The following is a 17,802-nucleotide window of genomic DNA, read 5'->3' as shown; positions in this document are numbered from 1 at the left end:
GTGTTACCTTGCTCATTAGTGTTCCTTGCTCATTAGTGTTACCTTGCTCATATGTAGTTACCTTGCTCATTGCATTGAATGAACTGCAAATTCTTTCACCATTCGAAAGCTACATCCTCCACGAGTAACATGGATTATATTTTATTTTGGAAATAGGGCTCGAGATATAGGTCAAAACGTGGACCCGGGTAACCTTCGGATGTGTATGTACAATATGGGTATCAAATGGAAGCTGTTGGTGAATGCTTTAGTCCAGAGTATTTTTCATGCCGCTCCGTGACTAGGGTCTCGAGATAGAGACCAAAACGTGGACCCTAGAATGTGTTTGTACAATATGGATATCAAATTGAAGCTGTTGGTGAATGCTTTAGTACAGAGTATTTTTCATGCCGCTCCGTGACTGGGGTCTCGAGATATAGGTCAAAACGTGGACCCGGGTAACCTTTGGCTGTGTATGTACAATATGGGTATCAAATGAAAGCTGTTGATAAGTGATTTAATACGGGGTAATTTTCATACCTATTGATGACTAGGGTCTGGAAATATATGCCAAAATGTGGACTCGCCGTGTCTTTGAACCGAATTAAACCAAACTTACACACATTGTTAAGTAGGTATTGAAGATGATTTCCGTATAGTTTGAATACCTATTGGTAGATAGGGTCTCAAGATATAGGTCAAAACGTGGACGTGGGTAACCTTCGGACGTGTATGTACAATATGGGTATCAAATGAAAGCTGTTGGTGAATGCTTTAGTACAGAGTATTTTTCATGCCGCTCCGTGACTGGGGTCTCGAGATATAGGTCAAAACGTGGACCCGGGTAACCTTTGGTTGTGTATGTACAATATGGGTATCAAATGAAAGCTGTTGATAAGTGCTTTAATACGGGGTAATTTGTTATGTTATGTTATGTTATTTTATGTTATGTTGTGTTATGTTATGTTATGTTATGTTATGTTATGTTATGTTATGTTATGTTATGTTATGTTATGTTATGTTATGTTATGTTATGTTATGTTATGTTATGTTATGTTATGTTATGTTATGTTATGTTATGTTATGTTATGTTATGTTATGTTATGTTATGTTATGTTATGTTATGTTATGTTATGTTATGTTATGTTATGTTATGTTATGTTATGTTATGTTATGTTATGTTATGTTATGTTATGTTATGTTATGTTATGTTATGTTATGTTATGTTATGTTATGTTATGTTATGTTATGTTATGTTATGTTATGTTATGTTATTTTATGTTATGTTATGTTATGTTATGTTATGTTATGTTATGTTATGTTATGTTATGTTATGTTATATTATGTTATGTTATGTTATGTTATGTTATGTTATGTTATGTTATGTTATGTTATGTTATGTTATGTTATGTTATGTTATGTTATGTTATGTTATGTTATGTTATGTTATGTTATGTTATGTTATGTTATGTTATGTTATGTTATGTTATGTTATGTTATGTTATGTTATGTTATGTTATGTTATGTTATGTTATGTTATGTTATGTTATGTTATGTTAAGTTATGTTATGCTATATTATGTTATGTTATGTTATGTTATGTTATGTTATGTTATGTTATGTTATGTTATGTTATGTTATGTTATGTTATGCTATGTTGTGTTATGTTATGTTATGTTATGTTATGTTATGTTATGTTATGTTAAAGTATATCATGTTATGTTAATGTTAACTCATTCTCTATATCCATACAAAATATCTATCAAACAAATAAAATTAAAATTTTCTTTTGAAAAATGCAACCATTCAATCAGTATTTTCTTATGACGTTATCACGTTAAACTATCGTCAGTAAACCGACTTTACAGACAACCTCTTTTTTTTTTTATATCACGTAATCGAATAAACTTTGCATTACTCATACGACCTGGTGGGAAAATACAAAATATGTTGAATTTTCATGAAAGTATGATATTTTCTTTCCTATATATAATTAAAAGCGTTCATAAGCTGCGGTTCCCGAAAAGAAATTTCCTGGCGCTTTAAGAGTGATCCAAAATTCGTTCAAAGGCGCTACTTAATCGGTTAAGGAAAAACATTTCTATGTTAGTTGCTTTGATCAAAGGCCACTGTTTGCTAGGCCGACACGCTCAAAGATTGAACGTACCTCATTTGAACTATTACAGAAGCTACAACAATGAAGAGGAGGAAGAGTCCGTTAGACACCTTCTCTGTTACTGTCCCGCCTGGAAAATATTTAAGCCTAAACATAGCGTTAAATATGTTGCGTATGTAGATTATTGCGCCAGATGGTAGTTGTTTTAATATAAGTCCTTTGATTTGGTTAAATCCAGGGGATTTTTTTGGTTTTATATAAGACTTTATTATTTTTTTGGATCTCTCGTGTGACTGTCTTTTATTTTATACTCTTGAATATGAGTTCGCTCTGATGTAAACGGATAGGTATTGGGTGTTGTAGAGCTTGCCTTTTCTTCATTCGTTCTTGCCCAGTCTCCGTTTTCCTTCCTTATAGGCGGTTGGTAGATTGATTTGTTTAGAAGCTTTTTGGTTGCTTTTCAGATTGAGTAGTTAGTTTCTGCTGCTGTTTAGATGTCATTTTCGGATTTGTTTTTAAGTTTTGTTTTAGGTTTTTAGTTGATCTGCTTAATTTAGTTTTATCTGGAGGATACCGACTTTGTTGCCATTTTTTCGTAAGTTTTTTTTTCTCTAAAACAAGTTTCTTAATCATAGGACAGATTTTTTGAAGTACATTGTATTCTAAAAGCTGTTATTAAAGTTGAACTTATTTCTCAGAAAAGCGTAGAACATTTCTTCGGGTGCTATTTTGAAAACTCTTTGCTCCCAATACAATAGACGCAGGGCGCTGAAAGTTCTGGGAATTTCACGCCATTCAACTTCCAAACTCGCAGCCGTGTTTACCGGCCATTGGACGATCGGCGCACGCGCGTAAAAGCTAGGTTTACCATTTAACACCCATTGCAGCAGTTGTGGGTATCTTTCCGAGAAGGAGACTATCGGGCACTTTCCCTGTAAATGTCCTGGCTAGCTAAACGATTAAGGTCGCTGGGCTGGTTGCTTCCTTCTTCGCTAGCCTGGGGCAGTGCGACAAACTAAATCCCATCAAATCGCTTCTCAATTACATCAACAGCTCTGGTTAGCTGTCGATATCTGCCTGTTGGAGGGCTCAGAATGGTAACAAAACGGCGCTTTGGGACTACTTAGGACTGATACTTCCACCATTTCACCTACCGCCCTACAAGATACACTGCATGATAAACGAAATTCATTCATAATACTTTTTTATTGTAACAATTGCTTAATTATTTTCTCATTACTTGAACAAATGTTTTGGTGTTGTTTACTTACGCGTGTGAAAAATATTCTTATCAGTAATAATTATGAAAGAGTGATTTTACGGTAATTGCCAACAGCCACTGCACAGAGCTGTTAACATACATACGCGTTTGGATTCATTTGCAGAGGTATGGAAGTACAGGGTGGCGCAAATTAATCACCTTATCGGAGGATTTATAATAACAAATTAAATTCTCATCTTACCGACCTGCACTTGCGGTCGATTTTTTTGCCAGTTACTCAGCGTATTCGTCAGATTTGAAAACTTGGAATAAGGAAAATTATTTGTTGCTCTTATTTTTAAAAAGTTCCGGTTACCCTGGAATGCATCTGTTTAATTTTTATGGAGAATCATTTCTAAAAACGTGAATGAATCACGTTTTGAACCAGTTTTGTAAATATTTACATAAATAACATTTTTAAAGGTAAAAAGTCGCTACCGATAAGGTGCACAAACATTTTTTTAAGTAAGGAAACAATATTTGCGTGTAGCTACCCTGCCGGAATATTTGTTTTGGTATCGAAGAAGTGCACTTCTTGTGAATTTACAATCAGAACTAATTCGCTTTTTTCTCTTTTCCATATAAAAGGTGGAATAGTTTGTTTTTTCATTAAAAACCTGAGCGAAAAAAAATTTGTTCGTTATTATCGGTTTATGAAGAATAGCAAGCATTCCAGTTATTTATTTTAGATTTTCATTTATTTTTTATATTTCTCACTGTGGCTGCCTCGGCTGACTTCGCAGTAGCATACCCTGTTGACACAGTTTTCCCAAAACCTTGGTGTCGGTTTCTAGCTTCAGCTAACAAATGACTTACTCGATATTTGCCTTAAGAACCTCCTGAATCGTTACTGGATTATTCGCATAACATCGGTCTTTCACGGCACCTCACAAAGAAAAGTCTAACGGCGTTGACTTATAGCATGGAGTGTGAACCTGCCGAAACCGAAGATGACTACAAATTCCGGCCATAAAAAATCGTTTATCATGCCTTTGTAGCGCTCAACGTTAAGTGAAATGCATTTTCAGCAACAAGATTCGAGTCCCAAAATGCGCATCTTCGGCGAGTTTTTCCCAGAGAGCCCAACGACTGAAATTATGACGCTTTGAAAGATTGACCTGCCCCAAAACTTGGACTACCTGTATTTTATATGCTTTCAAACCAAGATCTTTACGTAAAATCGCCTAAGTAGTGCCATTAGATAGGCCAAGTTGTTGAGATAGGCGCTAAATCGATTCTTCGGGTATTCGGTAAAACTCTCATTTACAGTTGCAATATTCTCTTCACTTCTAGCTGTACATGGTCGAATCGGTCGAGTATCATCCAATGAATATATACGGGGCGTTGTGCCCTTAAACAGGCTCTTCTCGGCGCAACATGCCGATATATATATACATATATGTATATATAATTGGGGCGCATACACTCTTTCTGGGTGTTTAGCCGAGCTTCTCCTCCTATTTGTGGTGTGCGTCTTGTCAGCATGTTCCACAAATGGAGGGACCTACAGTTTCAAGTCGACTCCGAACGCCAGATATTTTTTATGAGGAGCGTTTTTATGGCAGAAATACACTCGGAGGTTTGCCATTGCCTGTCGAGGGGCGACCGCTATTAGAAAAAAACTTTTGTTTCATTTTGGTGTTCCACCGAGATTCGAACCTACGTTCTCTCTGTGAATTCCGAATGGTAGTCAGGCACCAACGCATTCGGTTACGGCGGCTGATATTCGAAGCACAAATCCACAGAAACCGTCTTACACTCACTCGTCGGGTTGGTGAAAAAAGTTTATTGGACAAAGAGTTTGCATCGGTTGCTTTCGTAGACATAGAAGGCACCTTCAACAACATAAATACAAACGCTATAGTAGATTCTTTAGAAGATTTTGGAGTTGAGCCACACGTTGTTGTCCTGATAGAAGCTATACTCGTCAGAAGAAAGGTAACGGCTAAATTAGGCAGCACTATTATAAGCAGACAGGTCACACAGGCAGAGGCAAACCGCAAAGCGGAGTCCTCTTCCCTCTTCTTTGGATTTGGCGGTAAACTCCCTATTGCTGACCCTGCAAAGAGGGGGATTGCCACGTCACGGCTTACGCAGATGACCTAGCAATTGCCGTTAAAGGCAAATATCCTAACACCCATATGAATATTTTGCGCTTTAAAATGGCCACACTTAGAACTTGGATTGAGAGCAGGGGACTCAGTATAAAACGCCGCAAAAACTTAAATAATTCTCTTTACAAAGAAATATAGGCTCCCTATAATCTCCTCGCTAATTTTAAAGGGTGTGTAGATTCCTTTGAAATAGAATGTCAAGTACTTAGGACTCATATTAGATAGGAAACTCGCGTGGAAACCTAATATTGAGGAAAGTGTAAAGAAGGCCAACGTTGAATTATATACTTGCAAAAAAGCGGTCGGTATTAAATGGGGATTAACACCTACCTCTTGTTACACATGGGCTCTATACCCCTGTAGTTACGCCAATCTTAATATGTGGAATACTTGTATAGTGGTCATCTGCTTCCGAAGCGAGTTACGCTAAAATCATGAGTAAGGTCCAAATAACTACTCTATTCCTAGACTCACCTTCAACCGGCTCTTCAAGACGAGTATACCGTCAAGAAGGGAGTGGCAGACACCAAGGCCGTGGAGAAAGGGGTGAATTAAATTTGTATACAGATGGTTCCAAACTAGACGATAAGGTTGGCTCTGGAATATTTTCGAAGGAATTAGGGTCGTTCGACTGCCAGACACCTGGAGAGTCTATCAGGCAGAGGTGGCTACACAGCTAACAATGCATGCCGTAACAAAAACGACCATAAATATATTCTCGGATAGCCAGGCGGCCAATAAATCAATGAATGCTGCTATACTAAGATCAAAGGTTGCACAGGCATGCCTAAATTATATTAGTGTCGTATTCAAGGTCAGCCTTTTTTAGGTTCCGGGCCACAGAGATATTTAAGGAAATTGTAAAACCGATGAGTTAGCCAGAAAAGGTACTGCTCTTCAACTGCTCGGTGATAAAAGTACCATTGGGACACCTTTGGCCGCTAGTAAACTAATAATCAAAAACAATATTATCCAAGAGGCCAATAGGTCATGGATAGATGAAGATACATGCGTAACAGCTGGCTAGTCTACTTTGGCGGCAAATAAACTCGAAAAAGTCAAAGGAATTGCTTAGCCTCTCAAGAGGTGATATCTCGAAAGTTGTGGCTTGTATAACCGGTCATTGGCTGTTTGGCAGGCATTCCTTGAGACTAGGAGTTTTCCCCCATGAATATTTCAGAAGTTGTAGAGATGAGCAAGAGGAAGAAACAGTTGAGCAACTAAAATCAGGTTGTCTAGGTAAATACTTTTTCAATTATCTTACAGAGCTTACTGCGCGTGGGGATGATACCAATCCTGCGTTTCATAAGAGCCACAAAATGTTCCACAAAGGAAAGTAAATGAGGTTCCCGTGCAGTACAGTGGTATCACAACAGACCTGTAAGGTCTAAGTGAGTTGGTCGTACAGACCGACTGCCACCATAACCTAACCTAACCTAACCATCATTCAATAATGTAAACTAAAAAGTGAAGTCCAAAATAAACAAGACTGAGCTAAAATAGAAACGACAGCAGCTTTGTTCTGATAACTTCGAGTTTATTTAATCAAATTAGTCCTCTCTGGCCTCGATATACTGTTTTGCGCGTTCTAAAAACTTTTCGAAAGAGTGCTTCAGGTCATTGACTGGAATATCCTTCGGGATGTCGGTACAAGCCTTTTAGATGACCTCTACGAACGCAAAACGTTTCCCTTTCATGGCCAAATGTAATTTTCCAAATAGGTAGAAGTCACAGGGAACCACATCAAGCGAATACGGTGAGTGATTGATGGTTAAAATGCGATTACTAGTCAAAAATCAGTCACAAGTGTGGATCGATGAGATGGTGCATTTTCATGCAATAAGCACCAGCTTCCTCCTTCGCGGTATTCAGGGCGAAATCGACAAATTCGACGAATGCGATATAGCAAACGCTTCAAAACGCCAAGATAGAAAACTGCATTGACTGTTTGTCTCCTTGTGGACAATTTTCTTGGAATCGTAAAAACAAATGAGCATCCACTTGATTTTTGACTTCTCCAAACTCAGTTTTTTGGGTGGTGGCTCGTCTGGGGCCTCCCATTTGGCACATTGACGATTTGTTTCAGGTTCATGTTGGAAACACCATGTCTCATCACCAGTTCGAATGTTGTAAAGGATGTTCTCGTCTTTTCTCGCCTCCTTAGTGGGGCCTTTCGAATGTTGAACTCTGAGCAATTTTTGGTCGTCAGTTAACTTCTGAGGAATGAAACATGCACAGAGTTTCATAAGCCCAAATGATGAGTTAAAATGCGATAAATCGATGTTTTGGAGATAATCAACTGCGGTTCCATGAATTCCAACGATGATTTCGGTTAATTTTTGATAAATTTACGAACAATTTCGATAGAGTTTTCGGTGATTACTGATTTTGGCATCCCGTATGTTCATTGTCATTTATGTCCTCACGTCCAAATGTCCTGAAACGTGTAAACCACTCTTGAACTCTAGCACGAGATAGACAATAAACGCCATACATTTTTTTCATGAACTCAAATGTTTCGGTAATCGTTTTACCGATTTAAAACAAAATTTAATATTAGCTCTTTGTTCGAAGCTCATTTTTGTACTTCGCTTCCACTGACCCGAATTTCACCAAATGTTCACTGGAAGTCAGCTAGCGATGTAACTTCCAAAGCACTAACTCATTAAAAAGATGGCGCTATCAAAAACATTTTTATGACGCCAGTCTGGTTTATTTTGGACTCCACCTTGTAATTCTCAATTTGGCCGATTGTTTACCGAATTGTGCGTTCGGTCGGACGGTTCTGTACACCATAAGTTGGCCGGAGCGCGCGATGAACACTTTTCACGGAGCATCGATTTTCGTTTAACAATTTTACGATTTGTAAACGTTGTTGAGGCGTAAGTCTTTCCGTGACGAAATGTCAATGAACATTGAAAAAATTTATGTGTTTAGTTTGACAGTAGTCACGCGTGATTTGTGAAAAAACGCCTATTGAAAAAACTATTTCCAATCCGATCACTACACTACTATCATATTTACTTTACAGCTTCTATACGGTCACACTGTGAATAGCGATGCCACTTTATTGCCAGGTCATTAGAAACGAAGTGGTTCACAATTAGCGAAATCGCACTGGCTTTGAATCAGAAATGTGTTTACTAGTGCAAGTTTTTCCCATCGGGTATCGTAGAAGTCGTATTTGTAGTTGAAATTATTCAGCTGTTTCTAGAAAATTACTTAGAGTGCAGCTGCTGGTTTATTTTGATTTATTTATTATATAACAACGCAGAAATATATTCAATTCACGCGATACAAAAGCAAGACAGTAAATACAAATTTTTACGTATATTTTTATGTAGATAGACGTGTTTGTATGTATGTCGTAAAGTAAGGCAAGGAAGTAAATATTTCGGTTTATCAAGTGGAGTGTATGAAGTGATTCTAATGAGCTCCTGATTATATATTGAGGCTCCAGAAAATATTTTTTTTTTGCTTTAAGAGGCGGCGAGTATTCTAGAATTGAATGGCACGCAAGTTCAGACTGCTGCTAATGTATCATTTATTTGATTACACAGGCCGACAAAATTTAACCAACATTCAGACCCAGAAACCAGACTATAAATTTCCGAAGGTTTATGATGCGCTGAATCCAAATCTGGCCTCAGAATTGCTCTATCAGCTCTGGTTTTCGAGATATCCTAACCTAAAAGTGCAAAAAACCCCATTTTTGCCCATATTTGAGGTTATGTAGCCTTGCAGATGTTTTCTTTCACCAAAATTAAAGGATGGCATCTTTAAATACAATCCTTCTTTTTTCAAATGGCGTTTTGTTTGCTCAAATATCTTTTTTTTTCGCAGAGATATCGCATTTTGAAATTTTCATGTTTCGAAATTTTCCTACACCTGAAAATCGATTAAGATAACATAGACATGATATATTCGATTACTAATTTTCTTGAATTGAGTCTTATTTTTCTTAAAATTTTGTCTCACACCATAAGTGTGCTGACTCACCACATCCCTACACTATCTAACCTTTGGGTACGAGTCACACACAGCCCTAACCCCTAGAAACCACCCCTATCACACCACGAGCAGGCTAACCCACATAACCGCAAGCAGGCTTTCCCACAAACTCCAAATTTACATACTATTAATCCATATATTTCAGGCCCTCAAACCCAAGAAAATTAGTAAGCGACTATATCATGTCTATGTTATCTTAATCGATTTTCAGGTGTAGGAAAATTTCGAAACATGAAAATTTCAAAATGCGATATTTCTGCGAAAAGAAATGATATTTGAGCAAACAAAACGCCATTTGAAAAAAGAAGGATTGTATTTAAAGATGCCATCCTTTAATTTTGGCGAAAGAAAACATCTGCAAGGCTACATAACCTCAAATATGGGCAAAAATGGGGTTTTTTGCACTTTTAGGTTAGGATATCTCGAAAACTCAAACTAATAAATTAATTTTAGTTATCAATCCGAATTTTGCATGGACAGAGAAGCAGATATTAGTTTAAATTATTTCGGATACTTTTCCTTGTAGACTAGTGTTATTATTGACGGCTTGGAAGCCTAGTGGTTGCTCGATGGAGCCTGTTTTTAGTTAATAATTACACATTCTTTTAAAGCTTACCAGGTACTGTGGAAGAAAGGGTCATTTTGCGGCCGAGCTAATAAACTTTATTAACAAATACAGTCTGTGTCAGAAAAAAGGAACTGCGATTATTCATGAAGTATAAAAGATATATATTTAAATTTTTTTTACAAAACAACGAGTCGCAATTACTCAATAAGCCGTGTAGTCTTCATCGTTGCCGAGTATAGCCTGGCATCTTCTTCATGCTTTGAACCAGTTTTTTGCAAACTTGACGCACGAGCTGCTTTAAACCATGGACTGGCCTTCCGGCAAGAAGCGTTTTCATAGTTCTCCACACATTTTCAATGGGGTTGGCATCTAGGGACTGGGACGACCCGTCCAATACTGTGATGCCTTTTTCTTGTTTTGTTGTTTCTCAATGTGTTTTTCTGAGAACAGTGGTTTTGATGATGTGGGACGGCAGGATAGGTTCGCCTCCTTCAGTCGATGGTGTTGACCCTCACATCTATTCCCTTTTTAGCAAGAACTGGTCCTGCTTGGCGTAGTCACAAAGAAGGGTTCCGCTTGATAAGTTAGACGATCACTTTATCCCGCTTTTTTGTCGTTACTCGCTTTAAGCCGCGCTCGGAAAAGCCCTCAACATTTTTGTACACCTTATATCGCGGCCGCCGTAGCCGTACGAGTTGGGTTGGTGCGTGACCACCGTTCGGATTTCAGAGAGAACGTAGGTACGAATCTCGGGGAAAGACCAAAATTAAGAAAAAATTTCTGCCGTTCGGAGTCGGCTTGAAACTGTAGGTCCCTCCATTTGTGGAACGGCACCAAGACGCACACCACAAATAGGAGAAGGAGCTCGGCCAAACACCAAAAAAAGCTATTAATAAATCCTAAAACTGCTGTAGGCTTAATTTCTACCAGGAGGTTTGGATTTATAGCCCCATTTCCCAGGTAATTTAGTCTGCGTCGTGCCACTGCTGGGCAGTCGCATAGAACGGGTTCTGCTGTTTCTTGTGCCTCTTTGCAGAGCCTACAAGAATCGCTTTCTATCGCTTCATGTGATAATTAAGTTCACAGTGTCTTGTTAGTAATTAAGTGTAAAGTTTTATGTCCTTTCTGCTTAGGTTAAGGATTGCTTTTGCCTTCATCCGTTTGGGATCAATGAGCCGTTTGGGCTCTCCAGTAATCTCGTTGCTCCTGCTCACGTAGAAAGACACTTTTGAAGCTGTTATTTACCCCGCAGAGTCGGTTTGAAACTGTTGGTCTCTCCATTTGTGAAACAACATCAAGACGGACACCACAAATAGGAGGAGAAGCTCGGCCAAACACCCAAAAATGGTGTACCCGCCGAAAAAGTTCAGGACCTATGAAGGAGTGTTTGCCCCCTTTTTCGCTAAAGTGTCCGCAATTTCATTCCCTTCGTGCCCCTCATGTCCCGGAACCCACAAACAGGTAACAAAGCTTCTTGATGCTAGGGTGTTGAGGATTTAAAACATTCCCAGACCAACCTGGATTGGAATAAGAAGCTATCCAGCGATTCTAGATTGCTTGACTATCAGAGAGAATGTTAATATTGGCCCCGCGCGTGCCTCTCCGTAGACATTCACTGGCATACAGCTCTAAGGCGTTGACCTCCGCCTGGAAAATGGAAGTGGTTTTTCCCATTGCAACTGCTTTTTTGAAATGTGGTCCGACAATTCCAGCCCCGGCACTACCGTCTTCCATTTTGGACCCATCAGTAAACCACACTTGTGCGCTCTGTTTTAGGAATATTTCATTGTTGCTCCACGCTGCGCGGTTACTAATGACCACTTCGAATTTCTTGTTGTGAATTTGTGTCAACTTGGTTATCAACTTTTTGTCGACCCTTTCCAGCAAGCACATCGGCAATCTCATTTCCCTCTAGGTTTCTATGTTACTATGACCTAGAGCTCAGATAAAAAAAATGTTTCCTGCACGTTCGAGACGTTTGCTTGTATGCTTGGATTCGATTTGACAAGTAGGAACTGAGACTCGGGTTTCGCACACCCTCCGGCTCAGTGATTTCGACGCTGTCGAACAGATTTTAGAGATCCTTAGGCATCTAGAGATCAGTGAGGGTTTTCTAGAGGTCAGGCATACAATTTTGATGAGACATTCCATAACAACTTGACTAAGAAAATATGGAATTTTCCATCGTACCAAATTTGGCACCTTGTGTATTGCGATCAAATCAGCGGGAAGGTTATTTGTTTGGTCTCAACTCCTCGAAAACTAAGTATTTTCGCACAAATTTCACAGAGCCACAGTAAATATCAGGAAAAAATGAATATTCACATCAACAAATTTAATTGGTTGATGTAAAATTTGGACATACATACAAATAACTTTGTCTACACTACATTTTTTTTTACATTTTTAAAATTTGCTATGATTAATTTAATTGAATTGTTTTCATTCCACGAGGACTTCAATGTAACGAGTATCTCTAATCGCACTATGTGATTGCACTAAGTGCCTCATTACCATTCGTTAACATCATAATTTTCTGAAGTTGAACAAAGATTACGGAATTCCGAATTTCTGCCACTCTCACATTCCGAAGCTGGAGTGGAACAACTCTGGTAGATCGGGTAATCTATCATATTCGTAGTCGCATAATTGCAAGCGAATAGAGTAGCATTCATGCCCGCCCAGTCGTAGGAGGATGCAGCGCATCCTACACGAATGTTCCGGTCCATCACCATGACAGTGAAGTGACCAAAGGCGCTAGAAAGAAAGCAATTCATTCGATTTAAATGCACACAATTTTGAATGCACAAATACTCACCGAAAGCCACTACTCGGAAATCGATTTATATGACTCATTTCAGTGTTCTGAACTTCATCATACCACATATCGATACAATTTTGTAGCAATTGCTCGATGCTCGGTGGCACCGACAAAGCTATCATAGCTAGATTCTGTCCCGAATACTTGAAGGCTTTGGTATTACGACAGGCATCGTGTGTTATTTCGCAACGTCTGACATTCAGTGCCGCCAAATAGGCCAGTTCGTCGTCCCATTGCATGGTGGCCATACGGCAAGCCATCTCCAACTGTGTATGCCCGCCAGCGACTAAATCGCGTTTGGTATTATGAGCATTGACAATGAAATTTTTATTTTCCTGTGTTAATGTAATCATAGCTGGATTCTGACAGGACGATGCGAAATTCTGTTAAGGTAAATATTTAGGATAGGTTATTAGAGCCTACTTAGATATTCAAATGTTTGAGTACGTAGATTGCGACCTTAATTTCGAGAAAGGGCAATACTAGTTTAAATTTATAAGACTGCATTGGTCTCAGAGATCTCCTACGCAGCTATCGGCATCCCCTTGACTGTTGTCTAAGGGCAATTGCACAACTTACTTCTCAGGAAAGCGCAGAAGAGATGAAGCTCCATTTATTCATGTGCTATTTTGAAAACCCTTTGGCCTCAAATGCAGTAAATGGAGGACTCAGAAAGTTCTAACGACTCCACGCCATTCAATTTTCAAACGCGTAGCTGTGTTTACCGGTCATTGGACGATCGGCGCTCACGCGGAAAAGCTAGGTTTACCATTTAACCACCATTGCAGCAGCTGTTGGGATATTTCAGTGAAGGAGACTGTTGAGCACTTTCTCTGTAAATGTCCTGGACTGGCAGCTAGACGATTAAGGCAACTGGGTGCTCCTTTCTTCAACAATCTAGGGCAGTGCGCCAACCTTAATCCCACCCCATCAATCTTCTCCCTATTCCTCAACAGCTCTGATTGGCTGTAGACATCTGTCTATTGGAGGTCTCATAACGCTATCAAATCGGCACTTTAGTGCTACTTGGGAAGTGCCAGACTGGTACTTCAACCAATTCACCTGCTCACCTACCAACTTTCTGCGCCGAGGGTTCGCAATTGGGTTCGCAAAACATCGATTGTAGTATGAGCTGTGTGGCATGGTTAGCCATTCTGCTGAAACCAAAGATCGTCGAAGTCCATGTCTTCAATTTGGGGCCGCAAAAAAGTATTTATTTTGTCTTTGTAGCGCTCAAAGTTGTGCGACGTGCGTTTCCAGCAGCATTTTCAAAGAAATTCAGTTTGACAAGCAAATGGTCCGCTCCTAACTTTGAAGCAGAGTTAAAGCACACAACCTCTCTTCCAGCATGCGCTCACTGACATTATTTCCGGAGACTTTTATGAGAGTTGGGACATCGAGAATGCGTGCGACTGCAGTTGGATTTCCACAAATGTTCACTTTTTCATCCCCTTGGAGGTGTCCATTTTTAAACCTACTAGCTATAGCGTATTTATAATGGGTGTTTCAGCAGATATTTTTCAGCTAATTTTTCTATTTCCCGAAATGCACTCCACTCCATTTACGATATTCGATTTTGATGGAGCAGTAGCTTCACAGAGTCGAAAAGTCAAGCGCCAATGTTATTTTTTTTGTAACTATAGGAGTTTTTCACTTACACCATCGGGATTGCACCCAATATGTGCCTGTCCGTCGTGACATAGCGAGGGATCACAATAATCTGTCCCTTCCACAAAAACAGCCAGTGTGGCTACGAGGACTAAAATTTTGCTATGAATACGCGAAACAAACATTTTCAGTGTCGTTACTGACGTCTGGTTAATTTACTTTTAATTTAGGTGGCCTTTCGCTGCTATTATTTATATGGGAAAAATTCAATTTAAGTTATTACACTGTTTAATCGAAATCTGTATTATTTGGAAAAAAAACTTTTCAATGCACAAGTTGCGCCGAGTATAAAAAGATTTTTTTTTGTATTTATACAGGTTGGTTGAAAAGTAAGAAAGCAATAATTAAGAAATGCGAATTTTTAAACGAAATTAGTTTTTTATTCGTTTAAGTCTTTCTCAACTTTAAAACACGTATTCCAATTATAATCCAATTATAATCCAAGTGAAGCCAAGTCCTTTTCCACCTGATCTTCCCAACGTAGAGGAGGTCTTCCTCTTCCTTCGAATACTTTCAGAGCCGGAGCGTTTGTATACATTCGGACGACATGACCCAGCCAACGTAGCCGCGGAATCTTTATTCGCTGCACTATGTCTATGTCGTCATGAAGCTCTTAAAGCTCATTGTTCCGTCGACTACGATACTCGCCGCTAAAGTGCAAAGGTCGAAAAATTTTCCGCAGAATCTTTCTCTCAAACATTCCAAGGGACGCCTTATCGGATGTTGTCATCGTTCAACCTTCTGTGCAATGCAATAGGACGGGAGTGATGAGAGCCTTATAAAGTGTGAGTTTTGTTCGTCGGGAGAGGACTTTACTACTCATAGGCGTACTTAGTCCAAAGTAGCACTTGTTGGCAAGAAAAATTTTCCGTTGGATTTGAAGGATATTAATAGTTGCCCAGAGAGAGCACACTTAGATTCGACATTGCAAAGGAAATAAGAAGGAAAAACAAACTAATAGCAAGGAATGAAGGAAGAGGGCTTAGATTGGATTAGATTTGTGGGAGATTGGGAAGGTCCAATTACTTAGTCAGGAAGATCATTGTACTAAACCCGGATAGATTACAGTGGAAGGTATAGTGAGACAGGATAAATACAGTATGGATGGTAAGAGTGAAAAATTGGTTTGAGGTCACTCTTCCGCGAATCTTTTGGGTTATTTCCTAAAGAAGAGGAAGAGTATGAACTTTTTCCACTGTTTAGTACATTGCACCCCAAAAGCTTAAGTATGATTCTAGATTCTCAGAACAGGATAGGTATATTTGGTCGCCTAAGACTCCTATGGTAGCCATACGGTGACCACAGCTGTTGTGCCCTGTGTTTACACCCACCAATACTCTCAGGTTTTTCCTACTAAGTTTTAAGAGAAAAGTTGCTAATTTCCTGTTTGGTTCTTTCACAAAACACTTGGCTACTCTGCAGGAGCCCATTTCAGACCAACGTCTTCTATGGATAGACCTCATGAAGTCGTCAATCCATAGTTGAATCGATGAACAACTGACATCTAGAAAAGGTTCAGAGCCTAGTGGCATGCTTGCAGAGCTGTCGTTAGCCACTTTATCAGAGACCTCGTTTCCTGTAATACCGAAATGTCCAGGCACCCAAACAAGAGAAACTTTATTGTATTTTGCAACACTTTCAGTTTTGTCTTACATTCACCGACTAATTTCGAAGAGCAGCATGGATTAGCAAGAGCACTTAGACAGCTTGACTGCTACTACAAATTCCAATACTATAATACTATTCCGCACATTCAAGAGGAGGGCTGGTTGTGTATTTGTTAATGACAATTGAACGATGACCGATGATGAAATTCATCAAAGCAATGAGATGAGAGCCAAGATACTTTAATCTTAGCCCTGCGAAAGAAAAGGGGAGAGTGCTGAAATCATTTCATCTCAACATCCATACAGCCGACGCAATAAAGGCTCGAAGTAATCCTGAGTGGAAAAACATCAATTCGCATGCCACACATAGGACGAGGAGCTCGGAAAAACACCTAACAGAAGTGTACGGGTCAATTATTTATTTTATTTTTTTAATCCAGAGTCTCACAGAATGAATACCTTGCGGAGTGTGTCCTGTAAGGGCGCCCACGATATTCGAGAGTTGAAATTTTGTTAACTTTAGAAGATCCCTTCGGTTACGCCTGCGGTCCCCTACCTATCAGAAGCAGATTCTCGCTTGCTCCGCCCAGATTCATGGTGGAAGTCGGTTCCGATCTACCCTGAGAATCCCCCTTAGTCGTTGCATTTCTCGTCGATTCCGACGATTTGCCGTCGCTAAAGACTTCCATCCTCGGGGCTGCCCTCCGGATCAAGATTGTGCGATTGGGTCGTGGATACGAACTCCCGCTACATCCCGATAGTTTTTGGATTAAGTTTTATGTTTTAGGGTTATTATTGATTTTTGGTTGAAAAGGCATTTTGGGTTATGAGACATGCATTCAGAGCCAGACCGGACGCAAAGACGGAAGGCATCTCAATTGCACCAACACTGTCAAACCAATGACGGCGGGCTTTGAACGTATTTCGAGGTCTGCCAGAGTTTTAATAGAACGGGGGCAGCCACGGCAAAGGCCACCAGCCTTTTTTGCTGAGTTTTACCTCAACATACTCAGGTGGCAGAATACCGCAACCAATAGCTTAGAGATAAGAAATCAGAAGCCATAAAGACGAAAGCAAGGGGTCGTCACCGTTCAGGTTGCCAAAAAAAAGGTCGCAGATCATTTAGAAAAGAGAAATGGAGATGAAGATGGAGAGAAAGAGATGGCTTGATGACGTAGAAGCAGACATAAAAGCGATGAACGTTCGTAATTGGAGAAATAAGGCAAGAGAGAGGCTGAATTGGAGGAGGATTGTTTATGAAGCTATGGTTCACCACAGATTGTGAAGCTAATAAAGAGAGAGATCAATTAGCACTACCCAGGGTTCCCCATGCGGAGGCGATCTGTCTTACACCCCAGCTTATGCTATGAGTATCAGCAGTTGCGCGCTTAGGCAAGCTTTGAACCTCACTTGAGCAACGATTTCTGGTATTTGAACTCGAAAGCCCATCTCTACAGACGGGAAATAAAAGAGCTGCTGGAAATGAAGGAGTACATTTCTTTAACACTTTCACCATTTTTTTATGAATTTCCGTTGCTGATAAAATTTCCAAATAAAAGAATTTTAAAGCGCCACGATAATCGGTTCTTTCCGTTGTAAAAAATATGCCAACTTCGAATGGCTGGTAAGCAAGAAGTTAATAAATAATTCGAAATAAG

The 17,802-nt window shown here is 39.5% G+C and overlaps 1 protein-coding gene across 1 annotated transcript; it reads right to left on the bottom strand.

The window, feature by feature from the left end:
- Positions 1-12,368: 12,368 nt before the first annotated feature.
- LOC128857107 (antigen 5 like allergen Cul n 1-like) lies at positions 12,369-14,702 on the bottom strand. Its single transcript, XM_054092683.1, has 3 exons — positions 14,528-14,702; positions 12,867-13,252; positions 12,369-12,805 (listed from the first exon to the last, which is right to left on the bottom strand). The coding sequence occupies exons 1-3, from the start codon at positions 14,660-14,662 to the stop codon at positions 12,559-12,561; spliced, it is 768 nt and encodes a 255-aa protein (XP_053948658.1). The 5' UTR covers positions 14,663-14,702; the 3' UTR covers positions 12,369-12,558.
- Between the last annotated feature and the right edge of the window lie 3,100 nt (positions 14,703-17,802).

The sequence above is a fragment of the Anastrepha ludens genome, chromosome 3, assembly GCF_028408465.1.
Source record: "Anastrepha ludens isolate Willacy chromosome 3, idAnaLude1.1, whole genome shotgun sequence".
Classification (NCBI taxonomy): Eukaryota; Metazoa; Arthropoda; class Insecta; order Diptera; family Tephritidae; genus Anastrepha; species Anastrepha ludens.
This window is presented reverse-complemented; position numbering and strand designations above follow the sequence as displayed.